Genomic DNA, 20,325 nt, shown 5'->3' with positions numbered 1-20,325 from the left:
AAGTTGTGCACGGTCACTGTCGGGCCCTTATTCTTTCTGGCATTGGACCTTCTGAGCCGGTTTTCTGTAGGTCCTTTTGTTTTCCTGGGGTTAGAGGAGTTTTGGGGCTGACCCTAGGGTCCTGGCTTGTGTTTCTTTCCTGCAGGTCCATGGTCCAAGGGGAGCAAAACTGAAAAGCGCAGCTTTGTGAGACAGACATAACAGCACAGCAGGCTAGAAGTCTGTCTGCCATCCTCAGCTGGCCGTTTTTGCTTGGCTTGCCTGGGTTTCCATTCGAAAAAAAGCAGCCAACTGGAGGCTAAGCAGTGCCTGCAAATGCTCTGCTTCCTAAGTGGATTTGTTACCAATCTTGACAGTTACCAGCATTTGTGTAATGATGGTCTCACCCTAATGCTGTCTAAGCTCGCTTTTAAAAAATGAAGCCGTTACAGGCGCTACAGACTGCACTTTTGGCAGATGTGTGTTGGAGAGGAACTGAGATTTCGAGAGTGAAAAGCCCTATTCACGTTTTCCGGTTGTCTTTGTAATATTCACACCCAGTCTGGGACCCCCTTTGCAATTGCTCAGTCTCTGTACTTTTACCTGGAACATACCTTAATGCCTTGCGTTCCCTGCCGGCCGTGTCCTCGACAGTTATTGAAGGACCCCCTTGGCTCTGGGGAGCTTCTACGGGACCCGGTCAGGTTATATGTGCGTGAAGCTCATGACACTGGTTTCTCCAATCAACACGGGGGTCGATCTCTATCATGTGGTTAAGATGTTGCTTGTTACGTTTCTCCATTGAAAAGTTACTGTTCTTCTCTGTATTAGGAAGTAATCTTCAAAGGAAATTAATTTGAGACTACTTTAATTTGCTTTTCTCCATCCATCTTCCCTTGACTAGTTCTATTGTGTATTGATGATTCTTGTCCCGTTTTTCCATCATTCTACATTTATTAGGTGGCATTCTGCTGTTGGGTAGAGCATTCTTTCCCTTTCTCTTACTTATGCGTGTGTTTGTCAGTAAGGACCCATTATTCTTTTACTCCCTGGCTTATAGTCATTACTACCAGTGTTCATTCAGACCCACATTGCCCCCTGGGGGCTGGTTCCTATTTCCTGGGACATGTCCCCATCAAAGTACTCCCTTGCTTCCTAGGACAAGATGTCCCTTGCTCTCCAATCATATGGATTTTGGGGACTGGACAGTCCTTCCTTGTGAGGGTCCAATGCTTAGAGGCATCTCTGGGTTCTGCCCACCAGGTGCCCACCTGCACATACACACACACCTGCTCTGACAACCAAAATGTCTCAGACATTCCCAAAAGTCCCCTGGGGGGCAAAATAGACCCCTTCTAGTCCCCATAGGGAACCACTGAGGAAGCGAAGGAGTATCCTTTCCTTTATTGAATTTTATGGTAGTCGGAGAGATGGCAGTTCAATTCTTCCAATATATTAGGCAGAAAAAGTCTTATAATATGCTCTATTTCTTCTAGCAACACAAGGAGAAAGGGATATTGAGGCTTTTGTCTATGAAGGATTTATTTACTATTTTAATCAAGTCCTATTCTTTAAAGTTTAGTTAGAGAGAGACGGAAAGAAGGAGAAGAGAGGGAGGGGCAGAGAGAGAGCCTAAGCAGGATCCCAATGTGAGCTTGAACTCATGAACCATGAGATGATGACCTGAGCCAAAATCAAGAGTCAGATGCTTAACTGACTGAGTGTCCAGGGCCCCTTGTCTGTGAAGGATTTAGAACATACACAGGAGTAGACAGAATAATGAGGTCAACCCCCTGACCCCCCCCTCCCCAGCCCCCAGGACCTGTCTTGTCCAGCCACACCCCACTGACCTCCCCCTGATCTGTTGTTTGGACAAGAATTTCTTCTTAAAATATCACTTATTATAATGTAAATATTCTGCAGTACTTCTGGGTCTATAAAAGTTCATGAGCGGTTGTTTTGTTTTGTTTTGTTTTGATTTACCAGAATCGGAAGGAATCACTCCTAATTCCTTAATACCCCCAAAACCAGTTCGGTATTCAGATCAGAAGTACATTCACACTGCGGTCTCCGTGTGCCTGAACGGCAGTGCGCTTCCAGGCAGGGCTTGCGGGCTCCCACCTCTGTTCAGCTCTGGAAGGTGGGGCTCAGCCCCAGCCACACCACAGGCTCCGGCTTGTCCTTCACGCGCCGCAGCACCAGCAGGGCCGGGGACCACCCAGTCACCAGGCCTCCTACTGGTCACCACTCCTCACACCGTGGCAGGTGGACCTGGCTGGCATGGGGGCCCCTTCTCAGGCCCCGTCATTGCCTTCTTCCCCCTGCGCCTCCTGTTCTTTGCGAAACAACGTCCTAATTACTAATTCCAACTACTTCCACGTGAGACAGAAGTTTTTGGAGTGGAAGTTCTGGATGAACTGTTCTGTGCAAACACCTTTGGGATCGGTGCTGCAAGGGCCTTGACCCTGAGCTCACGAGGGGCGTGACCTTTTAGGCACGCAGTGGCCCCCAGAAGGAGAAGACAAGTCAGGTGGATTACTGAGTGTTGTAGGGTACGCCGGAGCGTTTATGCATCACCCCATGTGACACCTCGCGTAAGCCTGTGTGACAGTCCCCTTGATTTGGCAGTGAGGGTGTTGATGGTCAGGGTAGGGTGGCTCACGCAGTAAGTAGGAGAGGGGGTCTGAAGCCAGGACGGGCAGGTTCTTTCTGAAGGCCACGGTCTCACTGTGGAGCTGGAAATTCTCTACCTAATTGATGCTTCCAGACAGTTTGGGGAGTGAGGAGTGGGCGATGGGGCAGGTGTAGGCATCCCAGGAGCGGAGGCTGCACAGAGAATGTGCCTGATCACTGACACTGTTTTTTGTTTTTAATGTTTGTTTATATTTGAGAGAGAGACAGGGAGGGAGGAGCAGAGAGAGAAGGACAGAGGATCTGAAGCAGGCTCCCAACACTGACAGCACAGAGCCTGACGTGGGGCTCAAACCCACGAACCATGAGATCATGACCTGAGCCACAGTCGGATGCTTAACTGACTGAGGCACCCAGGGGCCCCTTGATGACCACTTCTTCCTTTCTTCCTTTCTTTCTTTTTTTTTTTTTTTAGTTTATTTTTGAGAGAGAGAGAGCAAGCAGGCAAGGAGCAGAGAGAGAGAGAGAGAGAGAGAGAGCGAGAGAGAGAGCGAGCGAGAGAGAATCTCAAGCAGGCTCTGCCCTGTCAGCACAGACCCCAATGCGGGGCGCAATCTCACGAACTGTAAGATTATGACCTGCGCCCAGACCAAGAGTTGGACGCTCAACTGACTGAGCCACCTAGGCACCCCATTGATAACCGTTTCTGATGTGAGGCAGCTAAGTGAATTAGCACATGGTCCCATTCTGTTCCCTAACAAATTTAATTTTAGGGAATAGAATTCTACCAAACACGTGGTCTGTCCTCTCCCTTGTTGGAAGTGTTCCATGATTAGAGATATATTTTACTAAAGCTTGACGTCTAACAATTTATCCAGAGAAAATAAGCACACGCACTAAGACCTCGTAGAAAGAGGTGCCAAGCCGCACTGTTGGTGAGCATAAAAGATTAGAAACCACCCGCGTGGACAGCCATCAGGATAGCACCGTGCTCCGTATGGCCACGTGGACAAACACCTCAGAGGCCTTAAAACATCAAAGAAGTGTAGTGCCCGGCAGACATGTATGATGTAACCTGAAGCTACACAAGCCCAATTGCAAAACTCTACATCCTGTGATCAGTGTGTCTATTTATAAGTATATGTGCAAAAGAATACTAGAAGGGCATACTCTAGAATGAATCATCACAGATATGGGAACTGTCACTGGTTGTCAGGTTTTTTTTCTTTGTCCCTTATGTGTATTTTCAAGCATTACAATGGAAACTTAGTTTCCCCAAACCAAGAGTCAGACGCTCAACTGAGGAGACTGAGGCCAGAGTGGGGGGTCCCTGTGCACAGCTAGTTAGTTCCCACAGCTAGTTAGTGGTGAAGCCAGATTGCAGCCCCGTCTGGTTCTAGAGCACCCCTCCCCCCACCTTGCCAAGGGAGGTTGTAAATGATGCCTTAACATCCTATATTGAACACTGTGCTTTTGCACTTAGGATCGACTCTCCAGGCAGCGGCCACGGCACACAAAGGATGGGAGTCTCAGCTGGTAAATAACCAGCCTGAGGTCTCAGAGCCAGCAAGCGGTTGAACCAGGTGGGCACTGCAGGGCTGGGCTCCAGGCTTTGCCCTGGGCCCCCAGGAGGCGTCTCTGCTGAACCATGAGCCCAGATGAAGCAGAGACACCGGGCTGCTCGCTGTAGGGAAACTTCTGTATCCTACTCTGTGCAAGGCACTCGACTGATCTTGGGAGCTACTCCCTGGCAGCCCTGACCCAGGCCTGTGCCCTGAGGGCTTATGTGCTTCTAGAGCGAGTCCCCGCATGGCCCAGGTGGTGACTGAAGAGCATTGATCACCGCTCAAGCGGCCCCTTCAGCTGCTGGCTCTAGAAGGCACGGGTGGGGCAGCTGGCTGGCTGTTGCACAGCATTTCTTGTGCCTTGGTGTTTGTAGAAGGTGCTCTCCTGCCCAGCTCCAGACACGTGCCCCAGCCGAGGCTGGTGCCATGTCCGGTGGCTTTCTTGCTCTTCTGTCCCTGGGGATCGTTCTGTTTGTGGTCCACAGGCTGTGGTGCGTTTGGGAGGTGGCTGGGGTCTGGGCAGAACAGCAACCTGGGATTCAAGATCCTGTCGTTGCTGTACCACCACCTCTTTGTCCCTGCCACAGGCCCCTCCCAGGTTCTCCAGCCCAGCCTTCTCTGGGAACCTGAAAGCCATGGCCTTGGCCATATGACAGAGCACATCTTAGCTTTTAATACTGAATGTATATGTAGATATCTGAAGGAGGGAGGAAAAGTTGGCCATGGAGCAGCAGAGAGGGGACGAGTGAGTTTAAAGAAGAATGCATTGCAGGGCGCCTGGGTGGCTCGGTTAAGCCAGCTCAGGTCATGATCTCACAGTTTGTGAGTTCAAACCCCGCGTTGGGCTCTGTGCTGACAGCTCAGAGCCTGGAGCCTGCTTCAGAGTCTGGGTCTCACTCTCTCTCTGCCCCTCCCCCCACCTCAAAATTTTAAAAAATGCATTTGGGCTGGGAAAATTTAAAAAACCAGGACCATCCATGTTTTCAGCCGAGAAAATTGATAAACAGACTTGAGCATAATTCAGATTTTCTAGAGAAGATGATGTTGATAGTGATCACAGAGAAACGCAGGTGCTGAGGAAAGGGGTTCATTCGCACACTGGTGGTGGCCATAGCTGCCCTGGTCGGAGGACTTGGGGGAGCAGCACAATTTGCATATTTATAAGGGATTGTATGGACCCATTTGTATTTCCGAATTGTTTTTTATGTTAATGTGTTTGATTTTTTTTTAATTTGATCTATAGACAAAGCCGTGTTTTCTTTGTTTAAATTAAGTATGACTTATCGGCCCCATCATGTCAGCTGTATTTGAATATTTCATTTGTTTCGTGTTAGGATCACTTCTGTTGAGTGAAATGTGAACCTCAGGAACAAGTTGAGTAGATTCCCTTAAAAATGCATACATCTTACCAGCTTGTCCCTCAGTCCTGATTGGCTCTCCCCTGGGGTGTCTCTGGGGGTGGCCGAGAGGTGGCAGGCAGGGGTGGTGACCTGCACCCAGGGAGCCCTGTCTCCTGGCTGACCCTGCCTCCCCTCCTGGTGAGTGAGCTTCTGGAGGGCTGGGGACAATCCTTATGGGACCCTGCAGTCCCTGTTCTGGCTCCTGCTCTTACCCCGTTGTAACAGGGACTTGACCCCAGGCACATGTCCTCCACTTCCAAATGAGTTTGCACTTGGAAGAACAGGGAGCATGAGAGCTACAGCTAGTTTGTAAGGACCAGCTGACATTCAGAGACTATAGTCGGGGTAAGGAGGAGGGGCTCCTGCTCCAAAGTTGCAAGTGCCTTGAGTTGCTGGGACTCAGATTTCCAAGAGACTTGGCAGACAGGCCCGGATTCAGGGAACATGTGCTCGGGCTCTGAGCGTCCTGTGTTTCAGCTCCCTGTCATGGGAAAACAGGAGCAGGGCTCCCTCGGTATCATTGGTCTGGGTGTCTCACCCCCTCCTCACCCGCACTGAAGTGGAGAGCCTTTTGGGGGGCAATCAGTTGCATCAGGCTCAGAGAAGGACCTGATTGGTCTGCCAAGCATGGCTTGAGGACCCAGCCGAAGGCAGACACGGTTTCACCGGAGTCCGCCTGCCCAGAGACAGTCCGCCATCTCCCCTGCACGGCCAGCCCTTGGCGGGACAGCCCTGAAGGGGCGCAGCCAGCCCGGGACCACGGAAAAGCCGGCACCAAACTCCCTTTCAGGAGACAGTCTCAATTTAAAATGCCATCTTGTTCCTCTGACTGCTTTTTTCATGCTGTTGAGGTAAGACTGTGTTTTTAAGCAACATCTGTTTCCCCAGAGTCTGCGTCCCTATCCCTGCTGGGCTGCTGCTGGGGCAGAGGATATTTACGATCCTGGGAATTTCCGCTGGACTGCCCCTGTGCCGGGGAGCTCGTCATTTGCAGTGGCTAGCAACAGCACCTGACTTGTAGTTTTGTAGTGGGAAGGGGCCAAAAAATTTTGTGACTGGGTTCCAACTGTGTGCCCTTTCTAGGATTTTGAATTGCAGCATATTCATGTTAATTTCTGTCACCTCTTCCTGAACCTTAATGAACGTGACATAGGTGGGCGTGACTGCCAGACGCTGGGGGTGGACATCAGGTAGAGAGTGAAAAGTTAGGATTTGGGTTGCTGTGTTTGTATTTGCAGTTGGTTCAACTATGGCATGTGCGACCCCGAGACCACCACGGCATTTGAGTGCTGATGCTTCCTGACGCAAGGGGTTGAAAAACACTCTGGCTTGGCCACATGCTCTGTCTTCTCAGCAGTGTCCTGGCATTTCAGGAACTTCCTGTTGTAACCTTACACGCCCTGTCCCTCTGAGGTTGGGAGGAGGGGCAAATATATGCCCTGCCCCTCCTCCCTCCCAGGATTGGGGGGAGGGCGGATACATGCCCTGCCCCTCCCAGGTTGGCAGGGGGCACATTCTTCAGCAGGTGGCCCTCCAGGCCCACCTGCTGCGGGTAGCTGAAGAACAGTTCTACATGTGTTGGAACACTACTGTTCTTCCTATCCTATTTTACTTGGGTCCAGATTTTTTCCTTGAAGAGCCACGCTGTTCATCCGGAAGCATCACCTTTGTGTGTTGCAGGACGTTAAAATCTTCAGCGAAGACGGGACGAGCAAAGTGGTAGAGATCCTGGCAGACATGACCGCCAGAGACCTGTGCCAGCTGCTGGTGTACAGAAGTCACTGTGTGGATGACAACAGCTGGACGCTCGTGGAGCACCACCCGCATCTGGGACTAGGTAGGGCACTCTGGGATGCCCGGTGTGCGTCAGGCGAAGCCAGCTGTCCCCCGCGCCCCTGCCATCCCCTACTCCACTGCCTATGTGTTTCTCTAGAGGTTTCATCATTCCCCCTTCCAGCCCTCCTCCATCTGGTGTTTTCGGAACCGTCCTCTGGGCTGCGGGAAGCCTTTGCTCCCAGGGGCTGGGACACAGCAGGACAGGGCTCTCTGTGATTTAGCTGCACACCTGTGGTCTGGGGAGGGCAGCCTGGGGGGGGCCTTGGGGCAGCCCGCCCCCTGCACCATCCCGGCGTCACTGTGCAGAGAGCAGTTTGTCCACCTCCCCGGAGTGGGGCGCCACGGTGGCGACTGCCTGCAGGTGGTGGGGACCCAGGAGAATCCAGGGCAACCCGCACACCACAGAGCAGCGGACCCAAGCTGGAATGTTGCAGTGCACCCCTGCGCTGGCTCACAGTGTTTTCTCCACTGAGTGCAGGCACCCTTGCTCCAGCTTGTTTCAAAATGTGTACTCTTTATAGAACTTACTGAGGTTTTGTGTTTTGTGGACTTCCTTGCTCAGGTTAAGATTTTCAGACTTTTGTTTAAATCCTTACTGGAAAAAGGATGGTGCTGACAAAATCAAGGGCACGTACTTAAAAGCAGAATTGTTGTCTAAATCAACAACTGTCTCTTCCACGTGTTGAAGGAGAGAAAAGCGACACAGATTGTCAGGTGCTTCCGTGGTTCTAAACTCTTTTCATGAGTCTTCCTGGAAGATTAATAAATCAAATTTACTTATTTTGTTTTTTAAAGTTTATTTTGAGAGAGAGAGAAAGAGAGAGTGCAAGCGGCAGGGCGGGGGCAGGGGCAGAGAGAGAGTGAGACACAGAATCACGAGCAGGTTCCACACTGTTGGTACGGAGCCTGATGTGGGGCTCAAACCCACAAACCGTGAGGTCATGATCTGAGCCGATATCAAGAGTCGGGTGCTTAACCAACTGAGCCACCTAGGCACCTTTAACAAATCAAATTTAAACTTCTAAGTCAGAATGTGCCTGTAAATGAAGAGTGTTCTTTGAAATGACACGATACAACCTAAACCTAGATGATGCCAAGTAAACTTGAGCGGGCATTGTTTCCCGTCGTGGGGTTTTAGCCCCCTCTGTGCTATACAGTGTGCATCTCACAGTTAGCATTAAGGATGCACTTTGGACATGATCTGAAACCTTCTCCATTGTCTCTGGCAGCCTGCTGCCACCAGGTGCATTCACTGGTGACACCCTTCTCAGGCTCATGTGAGACATCCGTGAACAGATCCTACAGGGGTCTGATGCAGCTGCCGGAGGCATCTGTCGACACACAAGTGACTTGGAAACTAACCAGTAGTTGGGACCCTGCAGGGTGTATGTCCACAAACATACACCATGCATGTATATACATATGTGCATAAATGCACACACACAGAATTAACTTTAAAAACACGTCTGTGTAGTCAGACCCAAATGTGAATAATGTTGAAAGCCCATTCCAACATCTGAATGCTCTTAATTTGAAAGAAATTGTCGGGGCACGTGGGTGGCTCAGTTGTTTGAGTGTCCGACTTCGGCTCAGGTGCTGGTCTTGTGGTTCATGAGTTGAAGCCCGGCATCAGGCTCTCTGCTGTCAGCGCAGAGCCTGCTTTGGATCCTCTGTCCCCCTCTCTCTGCCCCTCTCCCACCGGTTCTCTTTCTCTAGCTTGCTCTGAAAAGTAAATATTTTTTTAAATTAAAAAAAAGGAATTATAGAAAGGATTCTGCAGCAACTCTAATACATGAGTATGTTTGCACACTAAAAGCACATATAAAACGGACAGATACACAAAAAAATTGAACACATGTGGACTGTGAGAAATTTTGACTCCTATTTTTTTGTGGTAGCATTTGATTTCTGGAACATCATACTGCAGATAAAGAATTTATATACGGTGAAACTTTGGAAACGATCAGCCACATGAGAAATAATTTATTCTGAGAAGCTCGAAAAAGGAATCCACATGCTCACACAGCATTCGTAGGGATATGATGTTTGTACGTTTTATGCTTTATTTTTCTTATTTAGATATGGACTTCTCATACTCTAAAGGGAGTAATACTTTATTATAAAATCAAATGAAAATGAAAAAAGGGGGCACTGGGTGGCTCCGTCAGTTAAGTGTCCGACTCTTGATCTCAGCTTGATTGATGATCTCGTGGTTCATGAGTTTGAGCCCCACACCGGGCTCTGTGCTGTCAGTGCAAAGCCTGCTTGGGATTCTCTCTCTTCTTCTCTGCCCCTCCCTGCTCACTCTCTACCTCTCTATTGTGAAAATAAATACATTAACGTTCTTTAAAAAATGAAAAAACAAAGAGGGAGAAAGTGACATAATGGGGGAAAAAAAGAAACACAACATGTGGACCCAGTGTTGGATCCTGTTGGACGGCAGGGAGCTAATTGCAGACGTAGGAAGGGGTTAATTGCAGACGTAGGAAGCGTTCTCAGCACCTCCTCCTCGGAGTCCTGTCAGCACCTTCTTCGCTGTCAGCAGGGAGCGAACACCTTCTCCTATCTCCTGGGTCTGTATAGGATGTGGGAGGTTTTAGAGCCACGAAGTCACGCCGGCCACAGAGACCTTCTGCTGTCCGCAGAGAGCCTCCCGCTTTCCCGCCCCCAAGTCTTCTCTGTGTGTTCTCTTGTTGGTGATGCAAGCCGACTGTTTCTCTTTTAAATCTGTGAAGTTGCCATGGAGGCAGAGATCCTATTCCTGTTTACATCACCCACTAGTGGGCTTGGTCAGACGCCCCAGACGTGGGGGAAGGGGAGGTCAGGGGGCTGTTACACACCACCTGTGGAGCGGGCCCTGTGCATGCGTGTGTTAGAGGAGTGCTTGGTATTTTCAGCGAGGAAGCCCCGAGAGTGGGCGTGAGTGTGCTCGCCATGTGCAGAACCCCATAGAGGATGACATTCTGGGGTTCCCCTGGGTCCTGGCACACAGTCACACAACCCCCACTCCCCAGGCATTGATTGGACCTTTTAGCAAGTTTCTATCTCTTATATTACACGTTGGGGATGCTCCGGGGGCCTGCAAATGCACAAGGCTGGCAGTTCGGGCAAAAGGCAGACAGCCCCTATGGATCTGTAAGGCCGAAATTAGGTAGATGGTTACCCCAATCATCGAGGCAAAAGTGAGCTAGTTTCAGTGGCCCTTTGAGTCTATGTGTAGCCTCAGAAGTCAGGATTAAGGCACAATTATTACAAATCTTTGCAGCTAAAATATTAGATATTTAGCAATACCAAACTCCTTCCACAGCCAGAACAAGTGATGTTTAGAAAAGGTGGTTTTGGGGACACTTCCCAGATACCACAGCCTTGAACCTGTACACGGGTTCTTCCACTGAGATCATTTTGATTCAGAAACACTATGGCTCCAGACTTCATCCTCCCCGCAAGGGAAGACTTTTCATAGGATTCCACTCTGGCCGGGGGAGAGGAGGAGAGCACCACGGAGGACCCACATACCCCTTTTGCGTCATTCTGTAGCATCTCATTCTCTGCCATTTCGGCATTGATTCACACGTTGAAGCTGACGTGGATTTGCTCTGTTACATATTCCATTATTGTGTACGGTTAGCTTCCTGTCTTTGAGGAGACACACGGGGGCTGGGGTGACCACCATCAAAACAGGATGGTGCCACTTGCAATTTTTTGTGTGCCACATGGAATCACAGTGTCCACGAGGGAGATACCTTTCCAGGTTGATAACGCTGCAAAGTCAGGTGGTCTGAAGTGTGTGTGCGCGCACACTGTATACGGTGTGTATTCCTGCCCATCCTAATAATATAATCCCGTGTCCGAGAGCGGCTCTAGGATGTGGTTAGCGTGGGCTTCAGCCTTCAAGGGAACTGGGTCCGGACAGACAGACTGATAGCAGCGCATCCCCTCCAGTGTTCTCTTACCCGACATCGCATCTGTCCGCGGAGCTTCACGAGATCAACACCACTGCTGCCCTTCTGCTTTGCTCTTGCTCTCCCTTCGCCCATGCTACCCTCCTCTGGTCCCTCCTGCCATACCCTGTCTCTGGATGCTCTTCCTCCCAGTTATTATAGTCCATGTTCTTTATGAGAGTTGAGATTTCCTAACTTAAGGGCAAGGTCTGCTAGGGGTCTCCATGGACTCTCTCAACTTTCGTTCATGCCAAATTGAGAAGTATATGAAAGTAAGGACTGACTTGAATCCTCAACGCTGTACCAATCTGAGGACCTCTCATGCATCTGGCAGTGCATTAAAGAGAAATTTAAGTATTTTTTTAGTGTTTGTTTATTTTTGAGAGAGAAGGAGAGCTTGAGCAGGGGAAGGGCAGAGAGGGCGGGACAGAAGACCCAAAGTGGGCTCCTTGCTGTCAGCACACAGCCTGACACGGGGCGGGGCTTGTACTCACGAACCATGAGCTCATGACCCAAGCTGAAGTCAGACGTGTAACCGTCTGAGCCATCCGGGTGCTCCAAAGAGAGACTTAAATTTCATCTAGTCCTGGACTTCCTTGCTTGCCGTGCGGGAAGGTGAATGGAAAGCTAACGAGATTGTGTGGTTGGTGGTAAAGCCAGCTGGCAGGCTGTGCCTGTTTCCTCTCACATGTATGTTTTTCCTCTGCAGAAAGATACCTGGAAGACCATGAGCTGGTGGTCCAGGTGGAGAGCACCCTGGCAAGTGAAAGCAAATTTTTATTTAGAAAGAATTATGCAAAATATGAATTTTTCAAAAATCCTACGGTGAGTCTCATCTCTCTTTGGGTTCAGGGTTTGGGACTCCTGAAATCTTGTGGATACTTGGGACTGATAGGAGAAGCTGATACAATAGCAGATGGATTTGAGAATCCAAGTTGCTATTTCACGGAGCAATCCTTACCCTAAACTTCGTCTCTGGTCCTTTAACTACATACCTGTGTCCTGGCCAGAGATAATGGGCACCTTCTTCCACGTAACAGAGGGAAAGTGGGTTAGCCTCTGGGTCAAGAGAGATGAGGGGCGGCTTTTCCAGTTGGAGCAAAAGTTCACGGTTAGATAGGAACAAATCGGTTAAGTACTTAGCAGAATAAAGCCTCATTGCTCTCTGCAGATAGCAAGTAATACTCTGTGGTTTGTGGAAGAGTACATTTCCAGGCACCCTGGGCTGGTCTCCCCGATCTTTCTCACCTTTTTATTTTCGGGGGTGTGGGGGCCACTAGTCCTGTGAAGTGTCAGCTCCAGGAGCCCCTGGCTGCCCCAGCATGTGCTCCTGTCCCGTGTCACAAGGCTGAGCAGCCATGAGATGGACACAGACCCACTGTCCACTTCTGGCTCAGGTGGTCTAGGTGCATTTTTTGTTTGAAAGCTAGAAATTGATAACTGATTTTGCATAATGCACCAGAAGAGACTCTTCATGTCTCTGTGTTCCTCTGTGAGTTGCGAGACCTCTGTCTCCTGACACGTACTGAGTCCCACCGCGTGGCGGCCCTTTGCCTTGGTGTGTGCTGGGAGGCAGACGTGCATGTTGGTCCAGTCCTGGACTCACCATTTAAGGAAACAGTCCAACCTTTAGAAGCAGGCATTCCCATTGTGGGATAAGGAATAAGAAGTGTACTTTATTTTGTTTTGTTTTATTTTATTTTATTTTATTTTTATTATTTCATTTTATTTTTTATTTTTTTTAGTTTTAGTTTTTATTTTATTTTATTTCATTATTCATTTTTATTATTTTTTATTTTTAAATTTTATTTCTTTTTTTTAAATATTTTATTTATTTTTGAAGCCACACGAGCGGGATAGGGGCAGAGAGAGGGAGACACGGAATCTGAAGCAGGCTCCAGGCTCCCAGCAGTCGGCTCAGAGCCCAATGTAGAGCTCAAACACATGAACTGGAAGATCATGACCTGAGCCAAAGTGGGATGCTCAGCCGACTGAAACACCCAAGCGCCCCTTTCTTAATTTTTTTAAATGAAAGACCATCATTTTTTAAATGCAGATGGACATCTGCGCGCTGTAGGAATGTTTGCAGTACTGGTGCCCCAGGGAGGAAGCTTTCCCCCACTTTTCAGCTAACCTTGACCATGTTTGTTTTCCCATTTCCTTAGAATTTCTTCCCAGAACAGATGGTTACTTGGTGCCAGCAGTCAAATGGCAGTCACAGCCAGCTTTTGCAGGTACTGGGCACAGAGAGACTCGGACGGGTGGGTGGGTGGAGGTCCTGTCGCGCCGTCGGGGTGGGGGGGTGCTCTAAGGACATTGACGGGCTGCATTCTTCGCCCCTGTTCACGCCGGCCCCTGCCTGCGGTCAGAGTAACCAGAAGTGAGTATTGACCTGGGAAGCACGTGTGCAGCCAGGCTCCTTCAAAGCGGAACAAGCACTTATAACAGGATAAGCTTTCTCCAGGTTAGAGGCGGTAGGAGCAGGAGGGAGCAGTCTCAGGCTGGCGGTCCCCTTGAGGCTCCGGGCTCCCCTGCCCATGTCCCGGGTCTGGCTACCACCCTGGGAAATCTACATACTGAGCCCACTTCGGCATGAAAAAGGATGGGGCTGCCATTAAACCCTTTAAAGGCTAACATGTTGTACATTGTACTTGCTTTTGTTAATGGCCCCTGGGCCTCCTGAAGTTTGTTGCTGGAAAATTTGGCCTTCCCGCAGCCCCTTTCCAGGGCAGGGAGGCCCGGGGGCCCCCCCGCACTGACTGCTGGTCCTACTCATCCAGGGAGGTTGGGAAAGGGACTCTTATCACTGCAGTGCCCCCCAAAATGTATACATTTATACAGCGTATTCAGTGAGAGAATAAACCACTCACAAAGGCAGTCAACACTGTGGGTGGCATCAAATAGAAAAGAAACCACTAACATTCAGTCGCTACAAAATTCTGCCCACGGCCCTTCCGCTCCCTCGATCCCCAGGTCTGTTTTCACCTCCTGAAAGGTGAGGGCTTCGGGGCTCTGGCGTCCGTTCCAGAGTCCCCTTTGATGTAGTGTCACCTGACTGTGTGCGCGGTGAGGGTGAGATGGCTCACTGCCCGGTCTGAGGTGGCTTGTGTGCGTGGTGAGGGTGCACGGGGACCCCTTGAGGGGCATTGTGACGGTGTCCATTGGCCCGTCCCACCTGTGGGAGAAGCCATGTTCTCTCTCAGTCCAGTGGCTCTTGATCTCTGTTTCCCGAGAAAGAAAGCTGTGCTGCCCGTGGGAGGGACTAGCTGGGACAGTGGTGTCACCAAGGCGTTCCTGGAGACATCATGCGGTAGCACACTTTTCCCTAGATGGGCTCAGTCCACACTGTTCCCAGCACTTCCGGTCGCCCGATGATCAGACTGGCCCGTCTTCTGGGAAATTCATGCCTTTGTGGTTTTCATCAGTGTTGGGCAGGTGCTCTGGCTCACGTGTGTTTAAATACTAATTATGTTTACCGCCACCGCAAGTCAGGCAGGGCTTTAAGATTTTTGAAAGGAAAACTATCATTTGAAAAATTCTTGACCTGACCCAGAAAGAGTGTTTTTGGTAACTGAGCAGACGTCAGGATGTCCGAGGCCAGTGCCACATACCTGCACGAATGTGTGGCCGCATTGTCCGACTTTTAAAACTCGGCTCTTCCACAGAACTTTCTCAACTGCAGTAGCTGTCCTGAAATCCAGGGGTTTTTGCACGTGAAGGATCTCGGGAAGAAGTCGTGGCGAAAGCTGTTCGTGTGTTTGCGGAGGTCGGGCCTTTACTGCTCCACCAAGGGGGCATCAAAGGTGAGTTTGTTTGGTTTTTGTTGTTTGTTTGTTTAATGTTTATTTTGAGAGAGAGAGAGAGAGAGAGTGAGCGAGGGGCAGAGAGAGTCCCAAGCAGGCTTCACACTGTCAGTGCAGAACCTGGGGCGGGACTCAGCCTCACAAACCATGAGATCATGACCTGAGCCGAGATCGAGTGTCAGATGCTTAACCGACTGAGCCACCCGGGCACCCCAAAGGCAAGTTTTAAAGCCGCCCCCGCCTCCATCACCCCAGGCCATGTGTGTTCAGAGTGGACACAGCTTCAGCTTCACTTTAAAATGCGCCCAGGCATCCTCTGAGCTCGTGATCACTTAGGCAAACTCCAAGCTCCCAGCTGGCTTGCCTCTCTCAGAAACCAGGTGACAATGTGCACAATAGCATGTCATCGCTGCAGCCCAGGGTGGCCAGCCCCGGACCCTCTCGTGGCCCAGGAGCAGAGCCTCCTTGGCGGCCTGAGTCCCTGAAAGGTGCTGCCTCCGTTTCCGTAGTTTGGAAGTTAGCACCCAAGCTGGTCCTAAGGACAGCTGATAGGTTGCGGCCAGTCTCATATGTGCTAATATAGGTATTTCAGGGAATGCGTTGGACATTTGCATGTATTCCCATTGGGAAGAGGAGGTGAGAAATGAAGAGAACCAGGTGCAGGTCTCCAAAGAGAGCTGGGGCACTGGGGGCTCACCTTGCTGGGTCGCCTGTGGTGCCTGTACACAGTCCTGCCTATCCCGTTCTGGCAACGTCCCTGCAGCAGAGGGCCCCCCGCAGACCGCACCCCCAGGGAGCCATAGTCTGCTCCCTTCCTGCCAGGAAGGAGCGGGGAGAGGCTGGTGGAACCCCAAGCAGATGAGAAGTCCACCCAGAGGGCTGGGTGAGTTTAGTCTTCACTCAGCACTTATTTTACCCAATGGTTGCACCCTGTGGATGGGCAGAGAGGAAAAAGACGCATTGAGAGCATGCACAGACATTGACGAGTGCGGGAGAATGTTTTCTCCTAGCTGTGCCCGAGACGTTCTTCCCCGTGAATCTGACCCCCCTTTTCCCAGGAGCCCAGACACCTGCAGCTGCTGGCGGGCTTGGAGGACAGCGGCATATTCTCCCTGATCACCGGCAGGAAGCAGTACTGTGCGCCCACGGACTATGGCTTCTGCATAAAGGTGCCCCGCCTCCGCCCTGCCCCAGGGGAGCTGCCCCGCCCTCGCCCTGTCCAGGGGCCGCCTGGCACTGATGGCCTCTAACTAGAGACTTGGGAATCAGACAGCAAACTTCTGCCATGAGAGAGGGTCAGGGGGATTGGTTTATTGTCTCACAGAGTTTCCCAGTGGATTTACTCATCGCTCTGTGCTTACAATGTGCCCATGCTTGAGTACCTGGCTACTCCGGGGGAAAAGCAGAGAATATGATGGGTAATGCGTGTCGATGAGCCCAGAGGCTTAGTGACCTACAGCCCATCACATGGTTGGCCTCCAGGGTACCGAGGGAGCCCACATTGTCTGTAGAAGCTTTTAGTCACCAGGATAGTGTGTGTGCCCAGGCACTGCCCTGCCTCTGTGCACCTGTGTGAGAGCTCATGTTCACACATATTTCCACTCATATACACACACACCCCCATGTGCATGCACAGATATACACACATGCGCCCAGATGGGTTCTCACACACATATACACATCTGTGTGCACGTGCGTGAACACAGAGATGCACCCACAAATACACATACACCAGCCATTGAAACTCCGATGGTCGACGCCCCTCCCTTCCCCCTGGCCTGCTCCTGTAGCGGTTCTCCCCCAATTGCCAGGAAAACCCTGCCTCTGTGTGGGGGCGCCTGCCATCCATGCACAGTGACAGTTGTGACGGTGACCCCCCTCCTACCCCAGGTCACTCGTCCCCTCTAGTCCCCTTCTCTGGGGGTGACGCCAGCCTCCCTCTAAGGGCCGCCCGTGGGGCCATCCTTGGGGCCACTCAGATACACCCTTGGGGGCTTCTCCCCTGGCTGGCTGAGCCCCACAGGGGCCCATTCTCAGCTGCCACCTCAGTCCTGGGAGGTGACAGGACATCTTTCCATCCAGGCTCTCCTGTCGAATCCAGCCTTTTCTCCACAGAGCAGGACGCCCCTTTGTCCCTGCAGCGCCCACTACCTTGTCTTCGGAGAGTTTGTGGTCCTGTGTATGTCCTCTGAGACCCCCTGATGGAGGGTCACTGACCCCTCGACCGCGTGGTGCCCCCAACCTGGGCTTGTCCAGGCCAGGTGGAGACGCCCTCCTCTCCAGGGACGACCTCCTGCTGCTGTCCTCACAAGGGCGTGTTCCACACCCGCCATGTCACGCTCACCGGGTCCTTGCTTACCTCCTTCAGCCCAACAAAGTCAGGAGCGAGACAAAGGAGCTGCGGCTGCTGTGTGCTGAGGACGAGCAGGGCAGAACGTGCTGGATGACGGCGTGCAGGCTCCTCAAGGTACGTGGCCAATCATCCTGGCAGCCCGGTGCTCCCGCAAGTCTGTCCAGACGGGGTCTCGTAGCTTCTCACAGACGCTTCGTGTTAGAGAGGTTGGAGCCAGGGTGCCTGGGTGGCCCAGTTGGTTCAGCGTCTGACTTCAGCTCAGGTCATGATCTCTTGGTTCAGGAGTTCAAGCCCCACATCAGACTCCATGCTAACAGCTCAGAGCTTGCTTGGGAATATGTGTCCCTTTCTCTCTGCCCCTCCCCTGCTCACTTTCTCTCTCAAAACAAATAAATATTTTTAAAAAATCTTTAGAAAGGTCTGGGCCAGCCTTTGACCTGGGCTCCAGGGACATCCAGGGACCGTGTGGGACATTGAACGGCATCCCTTCTGTTTCTCACTAGATGCCACTCGTTCCCTGACCCATGGAGACAACCAGGATTGTCTCCCTATGTAACCAAGTGTCCCCTGGGGCGTGGGAGCTGGGGCCTGCAGGAGTGGAGAGCCAGAGGTCTAGAGAAATGGGCATAGAAAGATGAGATCGGGAGACCGGGACAGAGCAGACCATTCGTCAGGAGGCTTGATTATTTCTGAGACTGAATGTCAGGCTCTCACCTTCCCAAAAAGCCGGGGCCACGAGGGAAACATGACACACTGTGTAGCTTGCTGTGGTCCTCCACGAACATAGTGTCTCCTGACAACATGTTCTAGAAGGAATCTGTCCCATGGAACCTCAGAGAGGAAAATACTCTCGAGAGCAACTTGATAGCATTTGCCACGGTGCTTTCACTTGGCTGTTTTGTAAAGGCTAAGCTCATGACTATAGAGAACACTTCACTTCTGATTTCCCCCAAAACGTACCTTTCTGCCCGTACCCCTCTCACATGTCTACACTTCCTTATGTATATAAAGTACGTGACGTTGCCAATTAGTTGACCGAGATGAACATCCAGGGGTCTGCTGGGGAAGTTCATCGGGCCAGGTCTGACCGACCCCGGCAAGTGGTCTAGGAATCTCTTTACAAGAACCCCAGTCTTCACTGAAGATTTCAGTGGGGCAGGGACAGGGCAGAGCCGCTGACAGGAATGGAGGAGAAGAAGGAGGCGTGACTCACAGCCCCTTGGAGATGTCAGAAAACATAAGCTCCGGGGATTGGCATCCTGTTAACTTCTTCCCCAGAACCAGATCTCGTTTAATTTTTGCCATCGATAAAACCAAAAAAGGATTAAACATAAAATGTTATTATTTCATCACAGAGTAAATGGTACCATTGGTACTGGACATTGGAAATCGTAGACGACTCTGTTATGAGCCAGCTTTAAATGATACGGGATAGCCATTTAGAGGAATACTCCTCAGTTGTAAAAAGAACAAGGTTCTCCTGGGATTGTGGGAGAATTTCCAGGACATGTTATTAACAATTAAAAATCAAAGCGCTACCTATGTTGTAGGGGTAAGGAAAGGAGAAATATGTATGTTTGCTGGCGTGCGTCTGAGCATTTGGTAAGACGGCAGGAGAGGGGACGCCTGGGTGGCTCAGTCAGGTGGTTAGTGATGTAAAAATGATCAAGAGCATATACACGTGTACCAATAAAACTACCACCCTGAAGGCTAGGGTGTTTATTTGTAAATGGGAAAGCAAGAAGTCACAGTCATGGAGCTGCAAAAGAAGTGTGGGAAATACTCGGTTTCTTTTTTTCTTTTCTTTTTTTTTTTTTAGTTTATTTATTTTGAGAGAGAGAGAGAGAGCAGGGGAGGGGCAGAGAAGGAGGAAGAGAAACAATCCCAAGCAGGCTCTGCACCGTCAGCACAGAGCCCGATGCGAGGCTTGATCTCACAGACTGTGGGATCATGGCCTGAACCAAAATCTAGCCTTAGATGCCCAAGCGACCAAGCCACCCAACCCCCCAAAATACTCGTTTCTTTAGTAATTAAGGCAAAAAATATATTTTAAAAATATAACGCAGGTAAAATACAGTTTTATGCCTACTTACAAGACAAATGAATTAGAAGGTTAAGCGTCTGACTTTGGCTCACATCATGATTTCACGGTCCATGAGTTCGAGCCCCACATCAGGCTCCGTGCTGACAGCTCAGAGCCTGGAGCCTGCTTCAGATTCTGTGTCTCCCTCTCTCTCTGCCTTTCTCCGCTCATGCTCTGCCTGTCTGTCTGTCTCTCTCTCTCTCTCAAAACTAAATAAGCATTAAAAACATTTTTCTTTAATTATATATATATAAAAAAAAGACCCATAGGTCAAAGACAAGTCCTTCAAGTGAATTATTGGAAGTGAGAGTGGTGTTGTGGCCCGCCTGAAGAGAGTGTGTGTATGTTTTCTGTTCCTTTTTCTTTCTTTGGCCTTAATTTGATGATCTTTTTATACCATTTTAAAGGGATCCCTAGATCATCGATTTTAAGACTTTCATTTTCAAGTATGTTTCAGACTCTTAAATTCTAGTTTAGTTGCTCATTCTCATATTTGTATAATTACTGGATTCAAAAATAACATGAACATATGTGTAAATATACATGGCACACGTATGTATTTAGGTAAATACATATGCATGTGTACATACGTGTGCATGTTATTTAGTCAGACAGTTTTAGAATAACTTATGCCTTCTTCGAACTGATTCTTTGGTCCTTCCACATTATTATGCTTTATTATTTGCATCGAGACTTCTTGCCTCGAAGTCTGACCCACGTGACATTACCCGAGC

At 50.2% G+C, this 20,325-nt stretch overlaps 1 protein-coding gene across 9 annotated transcripts in view; it reads left to right on the top strand.

Annotated features, from left to right (window-relative positions):
- GRB10 (growth factor receptor bound protein 10) overlaps positions 1 to 20,325 on the top strand; it is a 133,929-nt gene that overhangs the window by 97,887 nt on the left and 15,717 nt on the right. For 8 of the 9 annotated variants that reach the window (XM_029926206.1, XM_029926196.1, XM_029926245.1 and 5 more), the window contains 6 exons: positions 7,256 to 7,412; positions 12,062 to 12,177; positions 13,518 to 13,586; positions 15,018 to 15,155; positions 16,214 to 16,324; positions 17,524 to 17,622. In XM_029926206.1, the coding sequence (XP_029782066.1) occupies positions 7,256 to 7,412; positions 12,062 to 12,177; positions 13,518 to 13,586; positions 15,018 to 15,155; positions 16,214 to 16,324; positions 17,524 to 17,622 (690 nt within the window). The remainder of the gene's footprint in view (positions 1 to 7,255; positions 7,413 to 12,061; positions 12,178 to 13,517; positions 13,587 to 15,017; positions 15,156 to 16,213; positions 16,325 to 17,523; positions 17,623 to 20,325) is intronic. The other variant, XM_029926214.1, reaches the window with a different exon arrangement.

Source organism: Suricata suricatta, chromosome 2 (genome assembly GCF_006229205.1).
Source record: "Suricata suricatta isolate VVHF042 chromosome 2, meerkat_22Aug2017_6uvM2_HiC, whole genome shotgun sequence".
NCBI lineage: Eukaryota > Metazoa > Chordata > Mammalia > Carnivora > Herpestidae > Suricata > Suricata suricatta.
This window is presented reverse-complemented; position numbering and strand designations above follow the sequence as displayed.